Source organism: Amaranthus tricolor, chromosome 5, assembly GCF_026212465.1.
Source record: "Amaranthus tricolor cultivar Red isolate AtriRed21 chromosome 5, ASM2621246v1, whole genome shotgun sequence".
Taxonomy (NCBI): Eukaryota; Viridiplantae; Streptophyta; class Magnoliopsida; order Caryophyllales; family Amaranthaceae; genus Amaranthus; species Amaranthus tricolor.
Genome location: NC_080051.1, coordinates 23,459,061 through 23,475,845, shown reverse-complemented (window position 1 = coordinate 23,475,845; position 16,785 = coordinate 23,459,061). Strand labels below are relative to the sequence as shown.

Sequence of the window (16,785 nt, the reverse complement as noted above, 5' to 3'; positions counted from 1 at the left end):
ATGGTCAAAAAATTAGTCAAGGGTAAAGTCGCTGTTACTAACAGCGACTTAAAGGGTTGACTGGTCAACTGTAAAGTCGTTGTTAGTAACAGCGACCTTATGCGTGCCTAAATACAGCAGTCTTCTTCCTCCTTCCTCATTTCACATTACTTCGTTTCACAGCCCTAATCCACGAAAATCTCCCTCTTTTTTCCACCATTAAAATCAACTTCAATCCTTCAATTACTCTCATCAAATTCCAAGTTCCTAATACTAATTAGTTTTGTCATCTTCTTACATTCACTTCAGGTAATAATTTTTTTGTTTTTTTTTCTTTTCTCGAAAATTAAGGTTTATATTTCTTTATGAACTTTCAATTAAATGCAGGTTCATAAACTTGCAAATTACTACTCGTTGGTGATCTACAGCTTAATAAGGTACCTTTTTATTAGAAAATTTTTAGTTATTTTTGTTTTTAAAAAGTATGTCATTTATAGTGGTCATTTACACTTAAACTCTATAAATATGTCAAATGTAGTTGTTATTTGCCATGATCTTCATAATGAGGTTGTTTGTTCATGAATTTAATGTAGAAAATGTTTGAATTTAATGTAGAGAATGTTTGAACGCAAACCCTAAATTTGTAAATTATATATATATTTATGCAGTCAATAATCAATGTGCCTTGTTTTTAAGTGTTGTTATGAATGTTGTGAACTCTAGTTGTGAGGGTTGTTGAACAATGTACTTGCTTTCTTATGAACTTGATGGTGATGTTGATTTTGTACGTAGTGTTGTAGAAATGGCTTCATTTCGTGTGACTGTTGTATGTTTTTGGAATGGTTCAATTCGATCAAGTAGTAACAATGTTAAGTATGTTGGGGGAAGACGTAAACTGCTTGCATGCAACTCAAACATGGATTTGAATGAATTTAAACATCTTATATGCTCTAAGATTGGCATTGACACTACAAGAAGTACTGTTAATGTAAGTTTTAAATACAATATGAATGCAGAATTGTTAGCTCTTTCGGTTGAGGATGAGGAGGCTATAGATGCAATGTAGGAAGTATTCAAAGTCTACCTTTATTCCTTCTTTAGAGTTATATTTAGAAGAGGTACCCTTAGGGAATCAAGATGTCAATGTTGTAGAAACAAATGCATTCCTGAATGTAACTTCTTCTGCTCCTTCTCCTACGCCTTTCTCTACCCAAGAAACCCAAAATCTCATTATGCCATCTTCTTCTTCTCCTTCTAATGAACCCAATCAACTTCAAATTCAAGTCTCAAATGATGATACTTTGAACTTAGAAGATACAAATGAGCCTTGGGATGATGTTAATAGTGAGAGTAATGAATTCGTTGAAGCTCCTTCTGAGGACGATGTGAGTGTTGATGAGGAGGCTCTAGCTAATGACATGACCTTAGGCAACATTCCAACAATCGTTGCTCCTACACCTTATGCACTAGTTCCCCTTCTAGATGAACACGTTGAGGACAACTCTTGGAGGTCTTGGGCATGTGATACAACCTACACCGATGAAGGAGAGTTTCAAAAGGGTCTGATGTTTGTTAACAAGGATGCCTTGTTGGACGTTGTTAGATTGTATCATATTTGTAGGAACGTTGAGTACCGAACTGAGACTTCAAATCAAACCGTGCTTACCTTGAAGTGTAAGAAGGGGTGTGCTTGGAGGCTAAGGGCTAGGAAGAGCTCCTATTCATCTACATGGGAAATTGTTACATATAAAGGGAAGCATGAGGGTTTTGTATTAAGTACTGAAAATGTGTCAGCTGGACACATTCATTTGACATCTTCCGTGATTAACAATGTTATTAGAAATTGTATTGTCGAAGACCCATCAATTAAGGTCTCTGTGCTGCGACAAATGGTGAAAGACCAATTTTGTGTCGAAGTGACCTATAAGCGGGTATGGTGTGCTAAACAGCAAACCCTTCTCTCCATCTATGGGACATGGGAAGACTCTTATCCTCTTCTTCCACGCTTCTTGAAAGCAATGCAAGTTTCTAACTCAGGGACTGTAGTAGAGTGGTTCTTTAAGGAAAATAATGATGTTGGTGTGTACGTCCGTCCTAGTATTAGAACTTTCCAACGTGTGTTTTGGGCTTTTAAACCTAGTATTTAGGAGTTCAAGTATTGCAAACCCCTTATTTCCATTGGCGGAACACACTTGTACGGTAAGTATTGCCATACATTACTGATTGCGATTGCTCAAGATGGGAACAAGGGAATCTTCCCGCTTTCCTTTGCTTTGGTAGAGAAGGAATGCATAGCTGCGTGGTCTTGGTTTATGGCGTGTATTCGTAAGCATGTGATGCATAGTCCAGGTTTATGTGTTATTTCTGATAGACATGCGGGCATACTCCTAGGGACATAGTTTTAGCACTTCATTCCAGAAGTCGTTGTGCCTGACGTTCATCTTGAGGAGGTAGACTTAACGTGCCCCGACTATGGTGCTGGGTCCTCACATGGTGCTGAATCATCCCAGTATCAATCACCTCCCCTACCCGAGCGTTATGCGACCACCTCTTACTATTGTAGGAGGCGTCATAAACCGTCACAGTTAGACAGGGTACAGGAGGAGGATTAGCATTAGTATACTGTTTTTATATATTAAACATTAGTAACGTTTTGTATATATTGAATATTTGTAACATGTGGATTATTGTGCATATTTTGTAATATATATGTAGATGAGTATATATGTTTATCGTATTATCACATGTTTATTATGAATGAAATGATGTTAATTATTCAGAGTTTTCGGCGATGAATCATTCCGCCAAAAATTAAGTATGAATTTAATCAAAACCAAACAAACAATCATATTCAAATAGGAAAAATGCTCTCGAAAATTCAACACAATTTCATTCATGTTCAACGAATCCATATCAAATTACATAGTTCATTCGTTAAGTTAAACCACCGCCGCTAACTAAGATTGCTTATTAAACTTTCTCATAATCCTTTCAGTCTCTTCGTTCCTATGTGCCACATCATCTATCCGTTTCTTGAGATTAAATACCTCATCTTTAAGCTCTTGTTTTTCTTTTTCAAGCCATTTGGTACCCTCCGGAGCAATCCATCTAAAGTATGTGCAACCGAATCCTTCATCGAAGTAGAATGGACAAGCAACAAAATCACAGCCAGGATCGATGTCGCTCCATTCTGTATTAATCTCAACTTCATAACCACAATCACAAAGCTCTTCAATAGAATGCTCCTGTGACATCTACGGAACACATATGATATAGTAACATAAGTAAACATTCAAAAATAATATTAAAATTTATAAATTGAGAATAATACTAACATAATACTTTATGTTACCTTCAAAAATCGATTAACTAGAACAAGAATGATGGAGTTTGGATACAATGAAGTGGGGAAATGATGGAGTTATTTAATAACAACGACTATTTTCAACTTTATAACGACTATTTTTCAATTTTACAACGGCTAGTTTAAATCATACAAAAAAGTCAATAAAAGTCAAACATTTGTTCGTTGTTAGTAACAGCGAACAACAACAAACCTGGTCAAACCTGGTCAAGCATAAGGTCGCTGTTACTAACAGCGACTTAACAATTGACCAATCAACCCCTTAAGTCGCTGTTAGTAACAGCGACTTTACCCTTGACTAATTTTTTGACCATTTCTTTTAATTCGTCGTTAGTAAGAGCGAGTATACACCAAGCCTAACTTTGGATTCAAGGACGCTTATTTTGGGAAAAAAGTTTGAACGAAACTTGTTTTTTGAATAAAATTATTAAAACGTCTTTTTTTTTCAAATTTTCATTGAATGTAAAGTATAATGTGAATGCAATTATTGATACAATCAAATCCCAATGAAAAAAATTCAATCTGTTAGGAGTAGATAAGATTGTGAATGCATTGAACGTTGCAATTCAATCCTCTTCTACAGTATCAACCAGTACTTGAACAGTGTTCTATTGATTAGTATAAAAAGAATTACTCATGTATTGTAATAGTAAGGTGAATACATTGATACATACGAATCATACATCAATCCCTTATATTACTTTTCTCCTTACCTTTTAACACAATCAATTTTAAATTTCACAAAAATTGCTAAACTCCATTTTGTATCTAGAGTTCTGTCTAACTACTGCTTTTATTATTTTCAGAGCAAAAATGAACAGAGATGTCAATGTCAAATAGTCATTATTCTGGTTGTGATATCACCACAATTAAGATATCTTTCGTAAAATAAGCATATACTATTACTTTTTTAAATTACTTAAATATGTATTAATTTATATTCATAAATTAGGAGTATTTATTTGAATTCAAATTTTCTTTCCTTAAATATTGTTGATTAGAATTGAACTGTTTTAATTTATGTTGATTATATGATTACACCTAATAATACGGAAACAAGCTTTAATTTACCAAATGTATAATCTGGGTTCAAAAGAAAAAGGGAGAGTTTAGATAAATCAAAAGTGTTTTGGAATTTTTTATTTCTCTAGAAACTTTAGATATTACTTTCCAAATTATTTTTTTAAGTTTCCATATACAACATTCTTATTTGACTACACATGACTCCTTAAATTAAGCCACCTCAAATCTAATAATGTACACTACCTCTACTTTATACTCCCTCCTATTCAGCTTATGTGTCCCATTTCCTTTTGTTGTCAAGTCACCTTAATTGTCCCATTTTTATTTTTGGTATAGATTTTTGACTTTTATGCCCGTAGTAACTTTATCCTATTTTTAATTATACCCACCATTACCAATACTAATTTTCCTTCCTTACATTAAAAAACTCATAATACCACTCTTTTTCCTACCCTTAGGGTCCCACTTTTGACTCTCCTTAAAATCCGTAAAAAGTCAAATGGAACTCTTAAGGTGAAAAGGACGGAGTATTTATTTTCAAGCCCCAAACTACCAAATTTTGCTCTGTCCTTGACCTTGTATAGTAACATGTAATATCGCATCAGTAATCTATTACTACTCACTAGTAGAGTTAAAAAGTTAGCATAACAACTATCAGTCAAAACAGAAAATTCTATGTTATAGTAAAAAAATTTGACAATACAGTTTATTCTTGCACACGATAACAAGATTTTAACTTTATAAAAAAATAAAAAACCGTAGCAAATTCCATTTAAAAAATCATACCTCATTGAGTATCTTTATAAGTTTTTGTTTTATGATTAAAATTTTTAAATTTTTTTTAATAAACTAAATTCAATAATAAAAAATTTCCTTCCAACTCCTACCTCCTCCTTCCCAGCCCCTAACCCACACCCTCTTTTCCCCTATCCCAGCCCCAGCCCCAGCCCCTTACGACTCCAAGGGAAATCAAATGTTACGAAGTTCATCCGAAACCACTCATTCACCAAACAAATTATGTCATTATCATCGTAGTTTCCTTTCAGTTGTTAGAAAATCGGCATCAACCTTGATCTGCAGTACCAATGCTTATGGGTGAATGGTTCTCTTTTGTTCCATTTGAATATGTAGCCAAACCACTGAATATCATATCTGTTTAATAGCCTTAGTCTTGCTTTGTTTCCGGTTACCAAGTCTTAAGTATTTTTGAAATTACACAAAATGACAGTAAAAAACTCCCCGTGCCTGAAATTATGGTGGAATAGAAGCCATGAACTCAAAGAAAGTGGCAAAATGTGAGCCACCTAGCACATGTATTGCTCTACTTTCGGCTTCTTTTAATTTGATGCCTACAATTACATTCCTCTACCAATGTTATCCAAGCATTTGAAAAAAGTGTCTTACTGTAAGTAATGAACCTAGATTCTTCAGTCTTAGAGCGTGCAAAATACAATAGCAACAATTAGAACTGTGTTATCATAGGATCACTGGAAAATGATGAGCACTTGTTCGTTCTTTCCAGATCTATCTTAATCTATATCTGTATTAGTTGGGTGCAAGTGTAACAACAGCCAGCAACTCTCCCTTCAATTGCTAGGAACATTTAATTACCCCTGCAGGCTGCATCCTGCATCCCCCTTGGCCCATTGTGTGCAAGCGCAACTATATACCAGTACTGCTACTCCCTATCTTAAGCTGGTCTGTTTAAATGTCCTTTCAACTATTTACGCAGACTGATCTGAGGGATTGACTCAAAACATACATAGGGAAACTCAAGAGTGTCTCAAGAACAACTTAATTTCAGAAACTTTAGATATTACTTTCCAAATACACAAGTTTCTAAAATGTAGCAAATCTCCTAAAGCCTACTCAGAAAAAATGAGTCCAAACTCCAGTACCCCAATGGGGTTGGTACTCCATCAAATTAAATTGCTCCACAAAATGTTATGTACAAATTTAGTAAAAGAAAAGGGTCATTCATTCCATTTGTGTTTAACAAAAGAAGTCAATAGATCCACCATGGAACTACAACCAACTAACATAAAGCAAGACATCATATTGTCAAACATTCTTCGAAGTAAATGTTCTATAAAGAATCAAATACTATCAACAATCTGAGTTCACAAACAGCAGATCAATGCATCAGTAAAAGGAAGATATAACCAGATCGTCTCAACAAATTTCCACATTAAGTATGGGGGAGCAAGAGAGAAGCAGGACAACAGCGAATTCAAGTAAAAACTCATTGCAATTCTTTCACTAGCAAATAGGGATCAATTTAGACTAATAAATACACCATCAAGCACAGCAGCAATCTCAGAGCTGATCGAACAGAAAAATCAGAAAGTGGAAAATTTTTGAACAGATTGTACAAAGAGGAGAACAATCCATCATAATTAATAGCCGAAATCGATCCAGTACATAAATTAGACCTCTATATTCTTACTAATTATAAAATAGTGAAAGCCCCAAAATTCTACAATTATAAAATAGTTTCCAGTAACAATATGAAGAACTAATTCGTATAAATTCCAAAACCAAAATTTTAAATACAAACCAATCACTGATCGTCACCAGGCTTTTTAGGCTTGCGATATGTTTCTTCAAGGTGCTTGAACATGGCCATACCGGTATCAGCAAGTTTCCTAATGTTGGGGACGTTGTAATTCTGAGCAACATAAACACCAAAAACTGTTCCCACCATGAATGAGAAGCTGGATTTGATTATACCCGCCATGTTGATGAGGAATTTTGAGTTAGGGTTTCAAAGAAAGAATTTGGGAACATACAAAAAATGTTGTAAATAAAATTAGGGTTTGGTTTTATATTAAGATGAGAAAAATGGATTTCCCCTCTCTCAAGCAAGAAGAAAAATGGATTTCCCCTCTCCCAAGCAAGAAAAAAATGTATTCCTTACTCCTGAACAATAATTAGAGAAGTTTCCTGATTGCCGTCTGATGACTTGCCGGTCCGGCTCGTCAATTCTCTGTTGAAATTTCCAGGACTTACGGTAAAACAAAAAATTAAATGATTTATAAATCACCAAAATAATAATAATAATAATAATAATAATAATAATAATAATAATAATAAAATTAAAAAAATTAAAAAAATAAATTAAAATAATTAAATTTTCGTCTTATCAAATTCTACCATATAAGGGTGATTTGTTAACTTCACAAATAATTGTTATTTACTAAGAACTTCTCTTCGCAAAATAAATTTTGGAAAATTTTAATTTTGAAAATAAGCGTTTCTATGTCAAAGTTTAAGGTCAGGTTTGTTCGCTATTATTAACAATGTACAAGAAAAAAAGTTACCGTACCTTTATCACAAATTCTTGTGAGAGACCATCTCTAATCGGATCGGACCATTATATGTTTTTTAAAATATTGTAAGTAGGCGTTAAGAATGATGTAATTAGACATTTAAGATATTGAAATATAGGCATTAAGGTTATCTAAGTAGGCATTAAGGATAATGTAAGTAGGCAATAAGAATACAGTGAGTAGACATTAATCTTTAATGGGCTGAACTTGAGATACATCTCTTAAAGAAATGATCTCTCAAGAAACTAGTTGTACTTTGTTGTAACTAACAATGAACAAAAGACTGATAATGTTATAGGTTTTGAAAAAAACAATAAAAAATAAAATAAACGTCATTATTGAAGTTGTTCCTGCTCTATATAAGGTGTAGAAGGCTAAAGTCCTTATTGGAGTTGTTTCTGCTCAATAATAGAGTATATAAAATATCAGAGTTATAATTATTGTTTTAAATTTTTTGTTAAGACTTTAAAATATATTATATATTCAATATTATTATAATTTGAATAATTTATTCAAGAAAAGTATTAAAGGTAAGTTTTAAAAAAATTATTAGATCAAATCATACAATCATATCATCAGATCATACAATCCTATAAAAAACTGAAAAAATTTCAAGTTACGATTTTATAGAATGTTGCCAAATGGAACATTTTTACAAGTTCAAATATGATCATACAATTGTAAATTTGTAATACCCCGGCCCCTTGGATCGCCGGTGATTACTCATGGAGACTGTAGACCAGCCCCACAGACCAACACAAGTCTTTCTAGCGCACTATGGCCTCACTCATGCGCACTTGGGAAAACTTCCCAGGAATTCACCCATCATAAGATTACTCCTCACGAAACACACTTAATTGTGGAGTTCTTAGTGGATGGGCTCCCTAAAAAAGAAAATGCACCTTGTAGTTATGAATAGTCTATCAGTTATTTTTCAAGCTGAATCTGGGGTATCACAACAATACTATAAAAAACTGAAAACAATTCTAAATGATGATTTTATAGAGTTTTTCCAAATAGAGCATTTTACAGATATATAATCATACAATACTATAAAAAATGAAAAGATTCTATATGACGATTTTATAGAGTTTTGCCGAATGGAGCATTTTTACAGGTTCAAATGTGATTCTCTGATATTCAAAAGATTTTATTATATTAATTATGATTTTAAGTATTAAAGGTAAGTTTTCAAAAAGAACAAAAAAATTGCAAATGACGATTTTTTTAGACCTTTGCTAAAAGAAAGCATTTTTACATGTTAAAATGTGATTATTGGATATTCAAATCATGTTCACTATAATATGCAATTGCATTTTTCTTTTTTTATTTTTTATTTTTTATTTTTTTTTGAAAGGAAAGGAAGGCTAAGCATAAGATTGAACTAAATCAAAATACAAAGCATCCTCCAACCAAGATGGTGCAACATGAACCCCACACCTCGTCACAACAACCGAAAACGACCCATCTAGCCAAACTATGAGCCACCCCATTACACTCTCTATAACAAAATTGAAAAGATAAGGAGCTAAAACAATTTTCCAAATACAAGTAGGCCCGTTCCTAAGAGTAGTTTTGAGGTGCAACCGCTTAGGGCCCAACCCAATTTGTACATTTATTTGACATTATTGTGATAGATAAAAAGAGAAATTATATAATGCATAGTTGGAGATCATAGAACCGAAACTTTATTTATACAAGGGCCCTATTTTATGTTTCGCCTAAAGTCCAAACATTATCAGGAACGACACTGAATACAAGCAGTTGTCAATAATGGACTAAACATGGAAACACCGTTTGCTTTTGTTGTTCAAAGCATTAGTAATATTCCTGCAGTCGCCTTCAACCACCACACACTGCCAGCCCTTATCTCTACAAATCAACGACGTCCTTAATAAAGCCTGAACTTCAACCACCTCAACGGAATCACCCAGCCAAGCTGACTTCGAACCAGCTTTAAAAGACCCCACAAAAATAACGAGCCACAGTCAGAACCCTGCTTCTCCTTATCCCCGGATAAAGCACCATCAAAATTAATTTTGATAACACCCATTCCAAGAAGCATGCTCCCTAGCAGACCAAATACTAGCATGATCCAAAGAGAGAACCTTGTGATAATCCTTCACCCAATCCATAGATCTTCGACAGTAAAAAAACGGAAGAAGCTGACCATGATCAAAAACCGCATCATTCCTCGACAATTGCATCTTCCTTTAAAATTTTTATTTATAGGTACATACTAAAACTTCGTGCATTGAACGAGTTCGTATACTAGTTGTATTATAAAATAATATAACATATCCATTAATTTTTAGACATTGTATCATTAGAAGCCCATGTCACATATTTGAATCTCATCTACCCCTCCTTTTAAGTAAAACTATTAGCCATAAGAGGTTACATGTTTGAATTTCCCTATGGGCTCTTGTGTGAAAGAACATGATATATTATACTTCCTCCTATTCTCCTTATTAGTCATATTTTCAAATAGGGTTGAGTCACACTATTAAACATATTTCTATTTATGGCATTTTTATATTACCACATTACCCTTACTCACATTAAAATATTACAAAATTGTCTTTAACCATCAAAATTAGTTTCTTTTCTATCAATATATTGGGACTTTAACCATCAATTTGAATTGGTTTCTTGAAAGTTATCATATTTACTTTTATAAAATTGTTTTCATCATTCCTTTAGTCTCTTTTGAATTATCATCCAAGTATGTTTTTTTATTGTGCTTCGTACAATTCAAACTTGTTCAGTTGTTTGAATGATTCTCTTTTAATTCTTAACAATTTAAGCAAACTAAAATACATATATATATATATATATATATATATATATATATATATATATATATATATATATATATATATATGTATATATACACACACTGATACTCTTTTCTTGTTTCAAATTTAATGTTAAAGTGATCAAATCAAAGCTTATAATCTTAAACGAGTTCATTATAATCCTAAAGAGATTAATTATAATGTTAAAGTGATTAATTTTTACCTTTAAGTAATAAATTATAAATGATAAGTTATAAGATATAACTTTTTAATTGCATCAATTTTGACCTTAAATGTATCAGTTATCATTAATTGTAAGAAATCAAAATTGGGCCAATTGGGCTAGTCTTGTATGAGTGATCTCACTCTCAATGTAAGATGGTTTCTTGTAAGACTTGCTACTCCCTTCATTCTTTTTTGTTTTTCTCATTTACTTTTTGCATAATTTTCAAAGTAAATTTTAAATCTTAATATCTTTCAATATGCATCATTAAAAATTATAAAAAATATATAATAAAAAGTATACATTAAAATGAATCTAATGCGATCACACTAAGATATATTGTATTATCTATATATGTCTTAAAAATCTTAATTAAATTTATCTCTTCAAAGTAGAATATTTTAAACGGGAAAAACATTAGGAAATAAAAGGAGTATTATTTTTTGGCATGACCCATACACTTTTAAAAAATTTTCTTGAAAAAATATTTAATTTAACTTTTCAATAAATTATACACTTTTTTTTCACTTTATTCTTTTTATTTATTAAATTTTATGTTTGTAGCAATATTAACAAACTAAAATGATTGAATTGACTTTGAATTCTATTCTTGGTTGACTTTTATAGTTGTAAAAGTAGAGACAATGAGTGCTATATTTGGAAGTTATTGATAGTAGTGAATTTGTGATGTAACCAACGCGTAAAATAAAGATTGAAGCGTGTACAAGTAATATGTCCAATATTTGTGATGTGAGCCTCTGCATGTCTCTTAAAAAGTCTTGCGGTTTACCTTTAATTTACCTTTTCAAACACTGACTCTAAACAAGCCAAATCAATTGCTCACTACGATTTTGTTATTTAGATTGATATTGTTAAAAATTGCTTTATTTTTAATTTTCGTTTTTAAAATACAAGTTAATTAGATTTAGCTTTGCCAATAAAGTATTAGTTCTTAAAACTACTTTTATTGGCGTTTGGGAAAACAACAACATAGAAAACAAATTTTGAGTGTTTGGTAAATAATCGATAGATAATAGTTGAGTATAGTGACTAATTCAATTAACTGATTTTACCAATTAGTTTGACTATGATGTGAAACAGTTTGATGTCTAGTTTTCAATGCTACTAGTCTTAGATCAATCTGACTTGTATATCAAATGTTAGGAGCAAGAAGTGATCGAGTATTAGATTTTGTCTTTAAATGCTTTGCCTAATGAGAATACCCTACCGAGTTTTTCATAGCTGATCGTGTAAACTTGCCTAATTTCTCATATTTCATAATGTATCCATCCAAAAATTTTTGGGCTTCTTTGACGGCTCTACTAAGCTTAGTTTTCTCTCTTTTCAACACAACTACTACACTTGTAAAGACCAAACTTTCAAAATAAAAGTGAATTCGAGTGGAAAACATATATAAAAGCCATCAAAGGTCCCTAAAACTCAGAATAAAATGAGAAAATACATATAAAACATAAGTGTACCATATCCTGCTTGAAAGCTAAACGATCAAGGATAAGGTTAAATCTATAGGATCAAATCGCATGATATTATAATTTTACAAATAAATTAAAATTTGCAAAAAAAGTCCCAATTCAAAATTGTTCATTTCAAAAGTTTAACATTGTTACATAAATTTCTTTACCACTAAGGGATGAATGAGAAAAACATTCAATAATAAGATAAATAATCAAAATCCATTCACCTTCTACATTAAAAACCCTAAAAAACCTTAAATTGAAAAAAAATTTGACTTGTACTTACAAAAAATATAAAACCAAAAGCAAAAAACGATACCATTTCATCATAAGAGGGGTCTAAATAAATAGACAATTAGTTAATTTTTCTAATTGACCACTTTAACTTTAAAATTATAAATATATACTACGACCAAAAAAAATAATCTCATTATAAAACTATGTTATTTAAAAATTTGTGTTTATATTTTTAGTCAGGTAGCTAGATCATCCTTTTGGACGATTGTTTGAGATTTAGCACTCCATTAGTTTTCAAAATAACGTCAATTCTCTAAATTAGGTCCACCAACTATGCCAAATTGGTTTTATTAATTCTACATTATCTATATATTTTTTTTAATAAATCTACAATTTGTGGTCAAAACCACAAGTTCGTATTTTATTTCTTATATTTGATTTTTTATATATTAGAATTATGAACCACTAGTAAAAATTATAAAATTTTAATATTATAAAAGTATGTGTTTAGATGTTTTAGTTAAGATTATTAATTATATTTTTTCTTACTTATTAGATTTAATATAATATGATTAGGTCTTGTATAACCCTAGTGCACAAAAATAGAGGGTGTCAAATTAAATTTAAGGAGTGTGGGTTAAGGAGTGTAACTAAGTGAATGAAGAAGAGAATAAGGAGTATGAGCTTCTGAATGGAAGCTTGAGAAAAGGTGCACAAAAATAGATAAATTTGAATGATAAATAGAGTGAATAATCGTAATTAATCATGACAAGTATTTTAGAACAGAGGAAGTACATGATTATATAAAAGTCAACATTATAGTTACTACTCTCTGACTCTTTGAATTTGCACCATATGACTCAAATATATGATAGTTTTTTTGGGTTATATGATTCAAACTTCAAAGTCAAAAGGAATATGGATAGAATTATATATATATATATATATATATATATATATATATATATATATATATATATATATGTATGTATATATATATATACCTTAAAAGGGGTAATTTGGATACATAACTCACATTAAACAAAGAAAGTAGAAGTAGGTAGGCACCTAGCAAGCCATGGAAAATTGTGATGAGTTAGATGCAAAGCTATACCACTTACTAGCCAATGGAAATTTCAATGGGTTTAAAGAAACCATAACAAAAATAGAAAACAATAAGAATAATTCTCTTCATATTGTTTCTATTTTGGGACAACAAGATGTTATGAACGACATACTAAACCAATGGCCACAACTAATGGTTCAACCTAATTGGCTAGGAGATCTACCAATACATTCGGCTCTTAAAGCTGGTAAACTAACCATAGTTAAAGCCATGGTCATCTGGCTTCAGGGAAGTACTGATCAACGAATGGTTAAAAAAGTCTTGTCGTGGAATAATAATAAAAAAAGGAATACTCCCCTTCATATAGCATTGGAAATGTATAAATATGAATATGAATATGTCGATGCGAAAATGATTGTAAGGGACATTGTTAAGTTGTACCCTCGTTCCTCCTATGCTATGAACAAAGAAGGGAATTGTCCATTGTATGTTGCAGTTAATAAGGAGTTAGTTGAGCTTGTTCGTTTCATGCTTGATCAGCTCATGCCGTATAGAGATGATGTTCTTGCTTGTTTAAAGAAAGCCAAATCTCTAATGCATCTTGCTGTTTCTGCTAATAACAAAGGTAATTAACTAATCATGTCGTTAATTTAATTAAGTCATCATAACAGATTCTTATATATATATATATATACATATATATATATATATATATATATATATATACACACACATTTTTGTGAGTTTTTTTCGAACTTTTTTCTTAAAGTAACACTTATTTCCTTAAAAGTATCTTTTTTTTTTCAAAAAAAGTTTGCCTAAAAGTAACACCTTTTTATAATACAAAAATGACACTTTTTTGTCATTCAAATTGGTTCTCATATAAGAATGGTTTACACACACATATATATATAGTAATGAATATAATATTGAAAATATCGTCTTGTAGAAATTGTCTCATCATGAGATGGGTTAGCTCATATAATTAATCCAAATCTGTGATTGATAACTAATTATTTTAATACACTAAATATTTATGGGTCAATCCAATAGAAATGATTTCACTATGAGACCGTCTCATTTGAGAATTGTGATAAACAAATACTTTGGCAGTTGGAGTATTTTTCTTTGAAATTTGGATTTTAGAGTTAGAAATTTTCAAACAAAATAGTGTTACCTCTAATTCAGCACTAACGTCTCATTTGCTTTTGGACACTATTCATCTCTTACTCTTAATTCGTATTTTATTATTAATCTACAAGTTAAAACATAGTCACGTGGGATCTTTTTTGATTTGTGTCAATGCAAGGATTATTCAAATCAATTTTTCGTAATTTTTAATAATGCACAATTAGAGATATTACGGATTAAATAAGTGCATTTGATAGAGTGCATAAAGTAAATGAGATGTAAGTGCCGAATTGGGGGGAATACGTATCAAATCTGCATGGGAAAAAATAGTTTCTTGATGAAGTCAAGATGAATACTACAAAAAGCAAGTTCATAAAAAATAATGTCAAAATTATCCTCAACTTGTGATATTATATTCTTTTTGTTTTTTTTATTTGTTCATTTTATGAGAAATTTACGTAAAGTTTTAAGAGATATATTAAATGTAAGATATATTTCTGTGAAATTCTATTAAATTTATTATAATACATAATTTTTATTAGATAATTTTTATATTTTTTTATAATGCATATATAAAATATTAAATATAAAAATAAAATAAACAAATAAAAAGTAATAGAGAAAAGAGTATTGAAAGATAGAATCAATAATTTGGTATGCAATTAAGTATACTAAATTAACCAACTATAATTGGTCAACTCTTATAATATTTGGCCAACTGGATATAATGTTCTTTTTCCATTATTTTATGGATGGTGATTGCGGAACTAATGGTCTAATACTATACTCACTCCCTTTATGTATTTGAAATATAATGTCTATACATATATTTTATAAAAAATATATATAAAAAGATATAATAAAATTTTTATGTGGAAACGAGTTTAACATGATGTCATATAAGTATATTTTAATATGTGAATTTTTATAAAATATATTTACACGTATTTCTCTTCTTAAAACATGAAATAGAAACAATGAATATAGCTAATAGTAATATTACACCTATCAAATTAGTAGCTACATATATAAAGCATAAACTTTGACTTATTAGATAGGAGTATCTTAAAAAATTAGTCTAATATAATAGGAGTACTCTCTCCATTCTTAATTATTTGTCCACTATTTGATTTTCACAAATATTAAAAAAAATAAAATCTTCAAAATTAGTTAGTATTATCAAATAAAAAAGGAGTAAATAATAATTACGGATATTTCATAATATATCACCGAGTTTCTTCGAAATTCACCATATACCACACAAAATGTTCTAATTCACCATATACCATTGAGTTTTCGTCCGTTAACACAGAATACCATTAATGACAACTACCGTCAATGTGCCGTTTGTGGTAAATTAATAATTCACCATATACCATTTACTTTTTTTATTTGCGTCAAATACCATTTTTTTTTAAAATATAGTCGTTGGAATTATGATAAACAAAAGAAGTATCATAAAAACCAAGTAGTTAACATTTTATTTAAAAACAACTTGACAATAAACACTGTTCACCAAAAAAAGTGACACTAAACAATGCTAAGTAGCAGCCTTTCTCTTCCCCCTTGTGTTGCCTTGTTATGAAGAGGAAGCTGCATGTGCTGCCTTCTTTGATGATGCCTTTTTTTCCTTGCATGTCATTGCATTGTGGCCTAGTTCTTTGCATAGGCTGCATTTGTTATTCTTATGCCTCTTTCCTTTTTTTGCTTCGTGAGCAATTCTTCTCCTTTGCTTAGGTGGTCTGCCAGCAATTCTTTTTTCTTAGGGTAGTGCAATTTTTGGCACATCTAGTGAAGGCCAGTGAGTTGGATCAGCCATGGGGTGGATGTGGTCTCCATAAGTGAGTTTGTATGCAGCCCCCTTGTAGAAATTAAGGTGAGACAAAGTCCCTAGGATCAAGTCTCTGGTTGTAAATGACCCTTAGACCATGCTTGCAAGGGATCCCTGATCCTTGCCATTTTCTACACCCACAAGTCATATTTCCAAGGGTGACAGGGAACTTGACATGGTCATCCCTCATCTCAAACTCTCCACCACCAGCTACATTGACATGGCAGAACCTAGAATGATCAGTCCTAGTCGCCAGCACCCCCTTTGCATGCTCTGTTAGCTCATTAGGTTCCATGCTTACTGCTTTATCGAACCTGGAACCCATCCTT

General features: G+C 31.2%; 1 protein-coding gene across 1 annotated transcript; it reads right to left on the bottom strand.

Annotated features, from left to right (window-relative positions):
* Nucleotides 1-6,781: 6,781 nt before the first annotated feature.
* Nucleotides 6,782-7,237, bottom strand: LOC130813876 (uncharacterized). Its single transcript, XM_057679777.1, has one exon. The coding sequence runs from the start codon at nt 7,101-7,103 to the stop codon at nt 6,927-6,929; it is 177 nt and encodes a 58-aa protein (XP_057535760.1). The 5' UTR covers nt 7,104-7,237; the 3' UTR covers nt 6,782-6,926.
* Between the last annotated feature and the right edge of the window lie 9,548 nt (nt 7,238-16,785).

Excerpts from the sequence above, each read along its gene's own strand:
- LOC130813876 (XM_057679777.1), bottom strand. The coding sequence starts at position 7,103 with ATGGCGGGTATAATCAAATCCAGCTTCTCATTCATGGTGGGAACAGTT.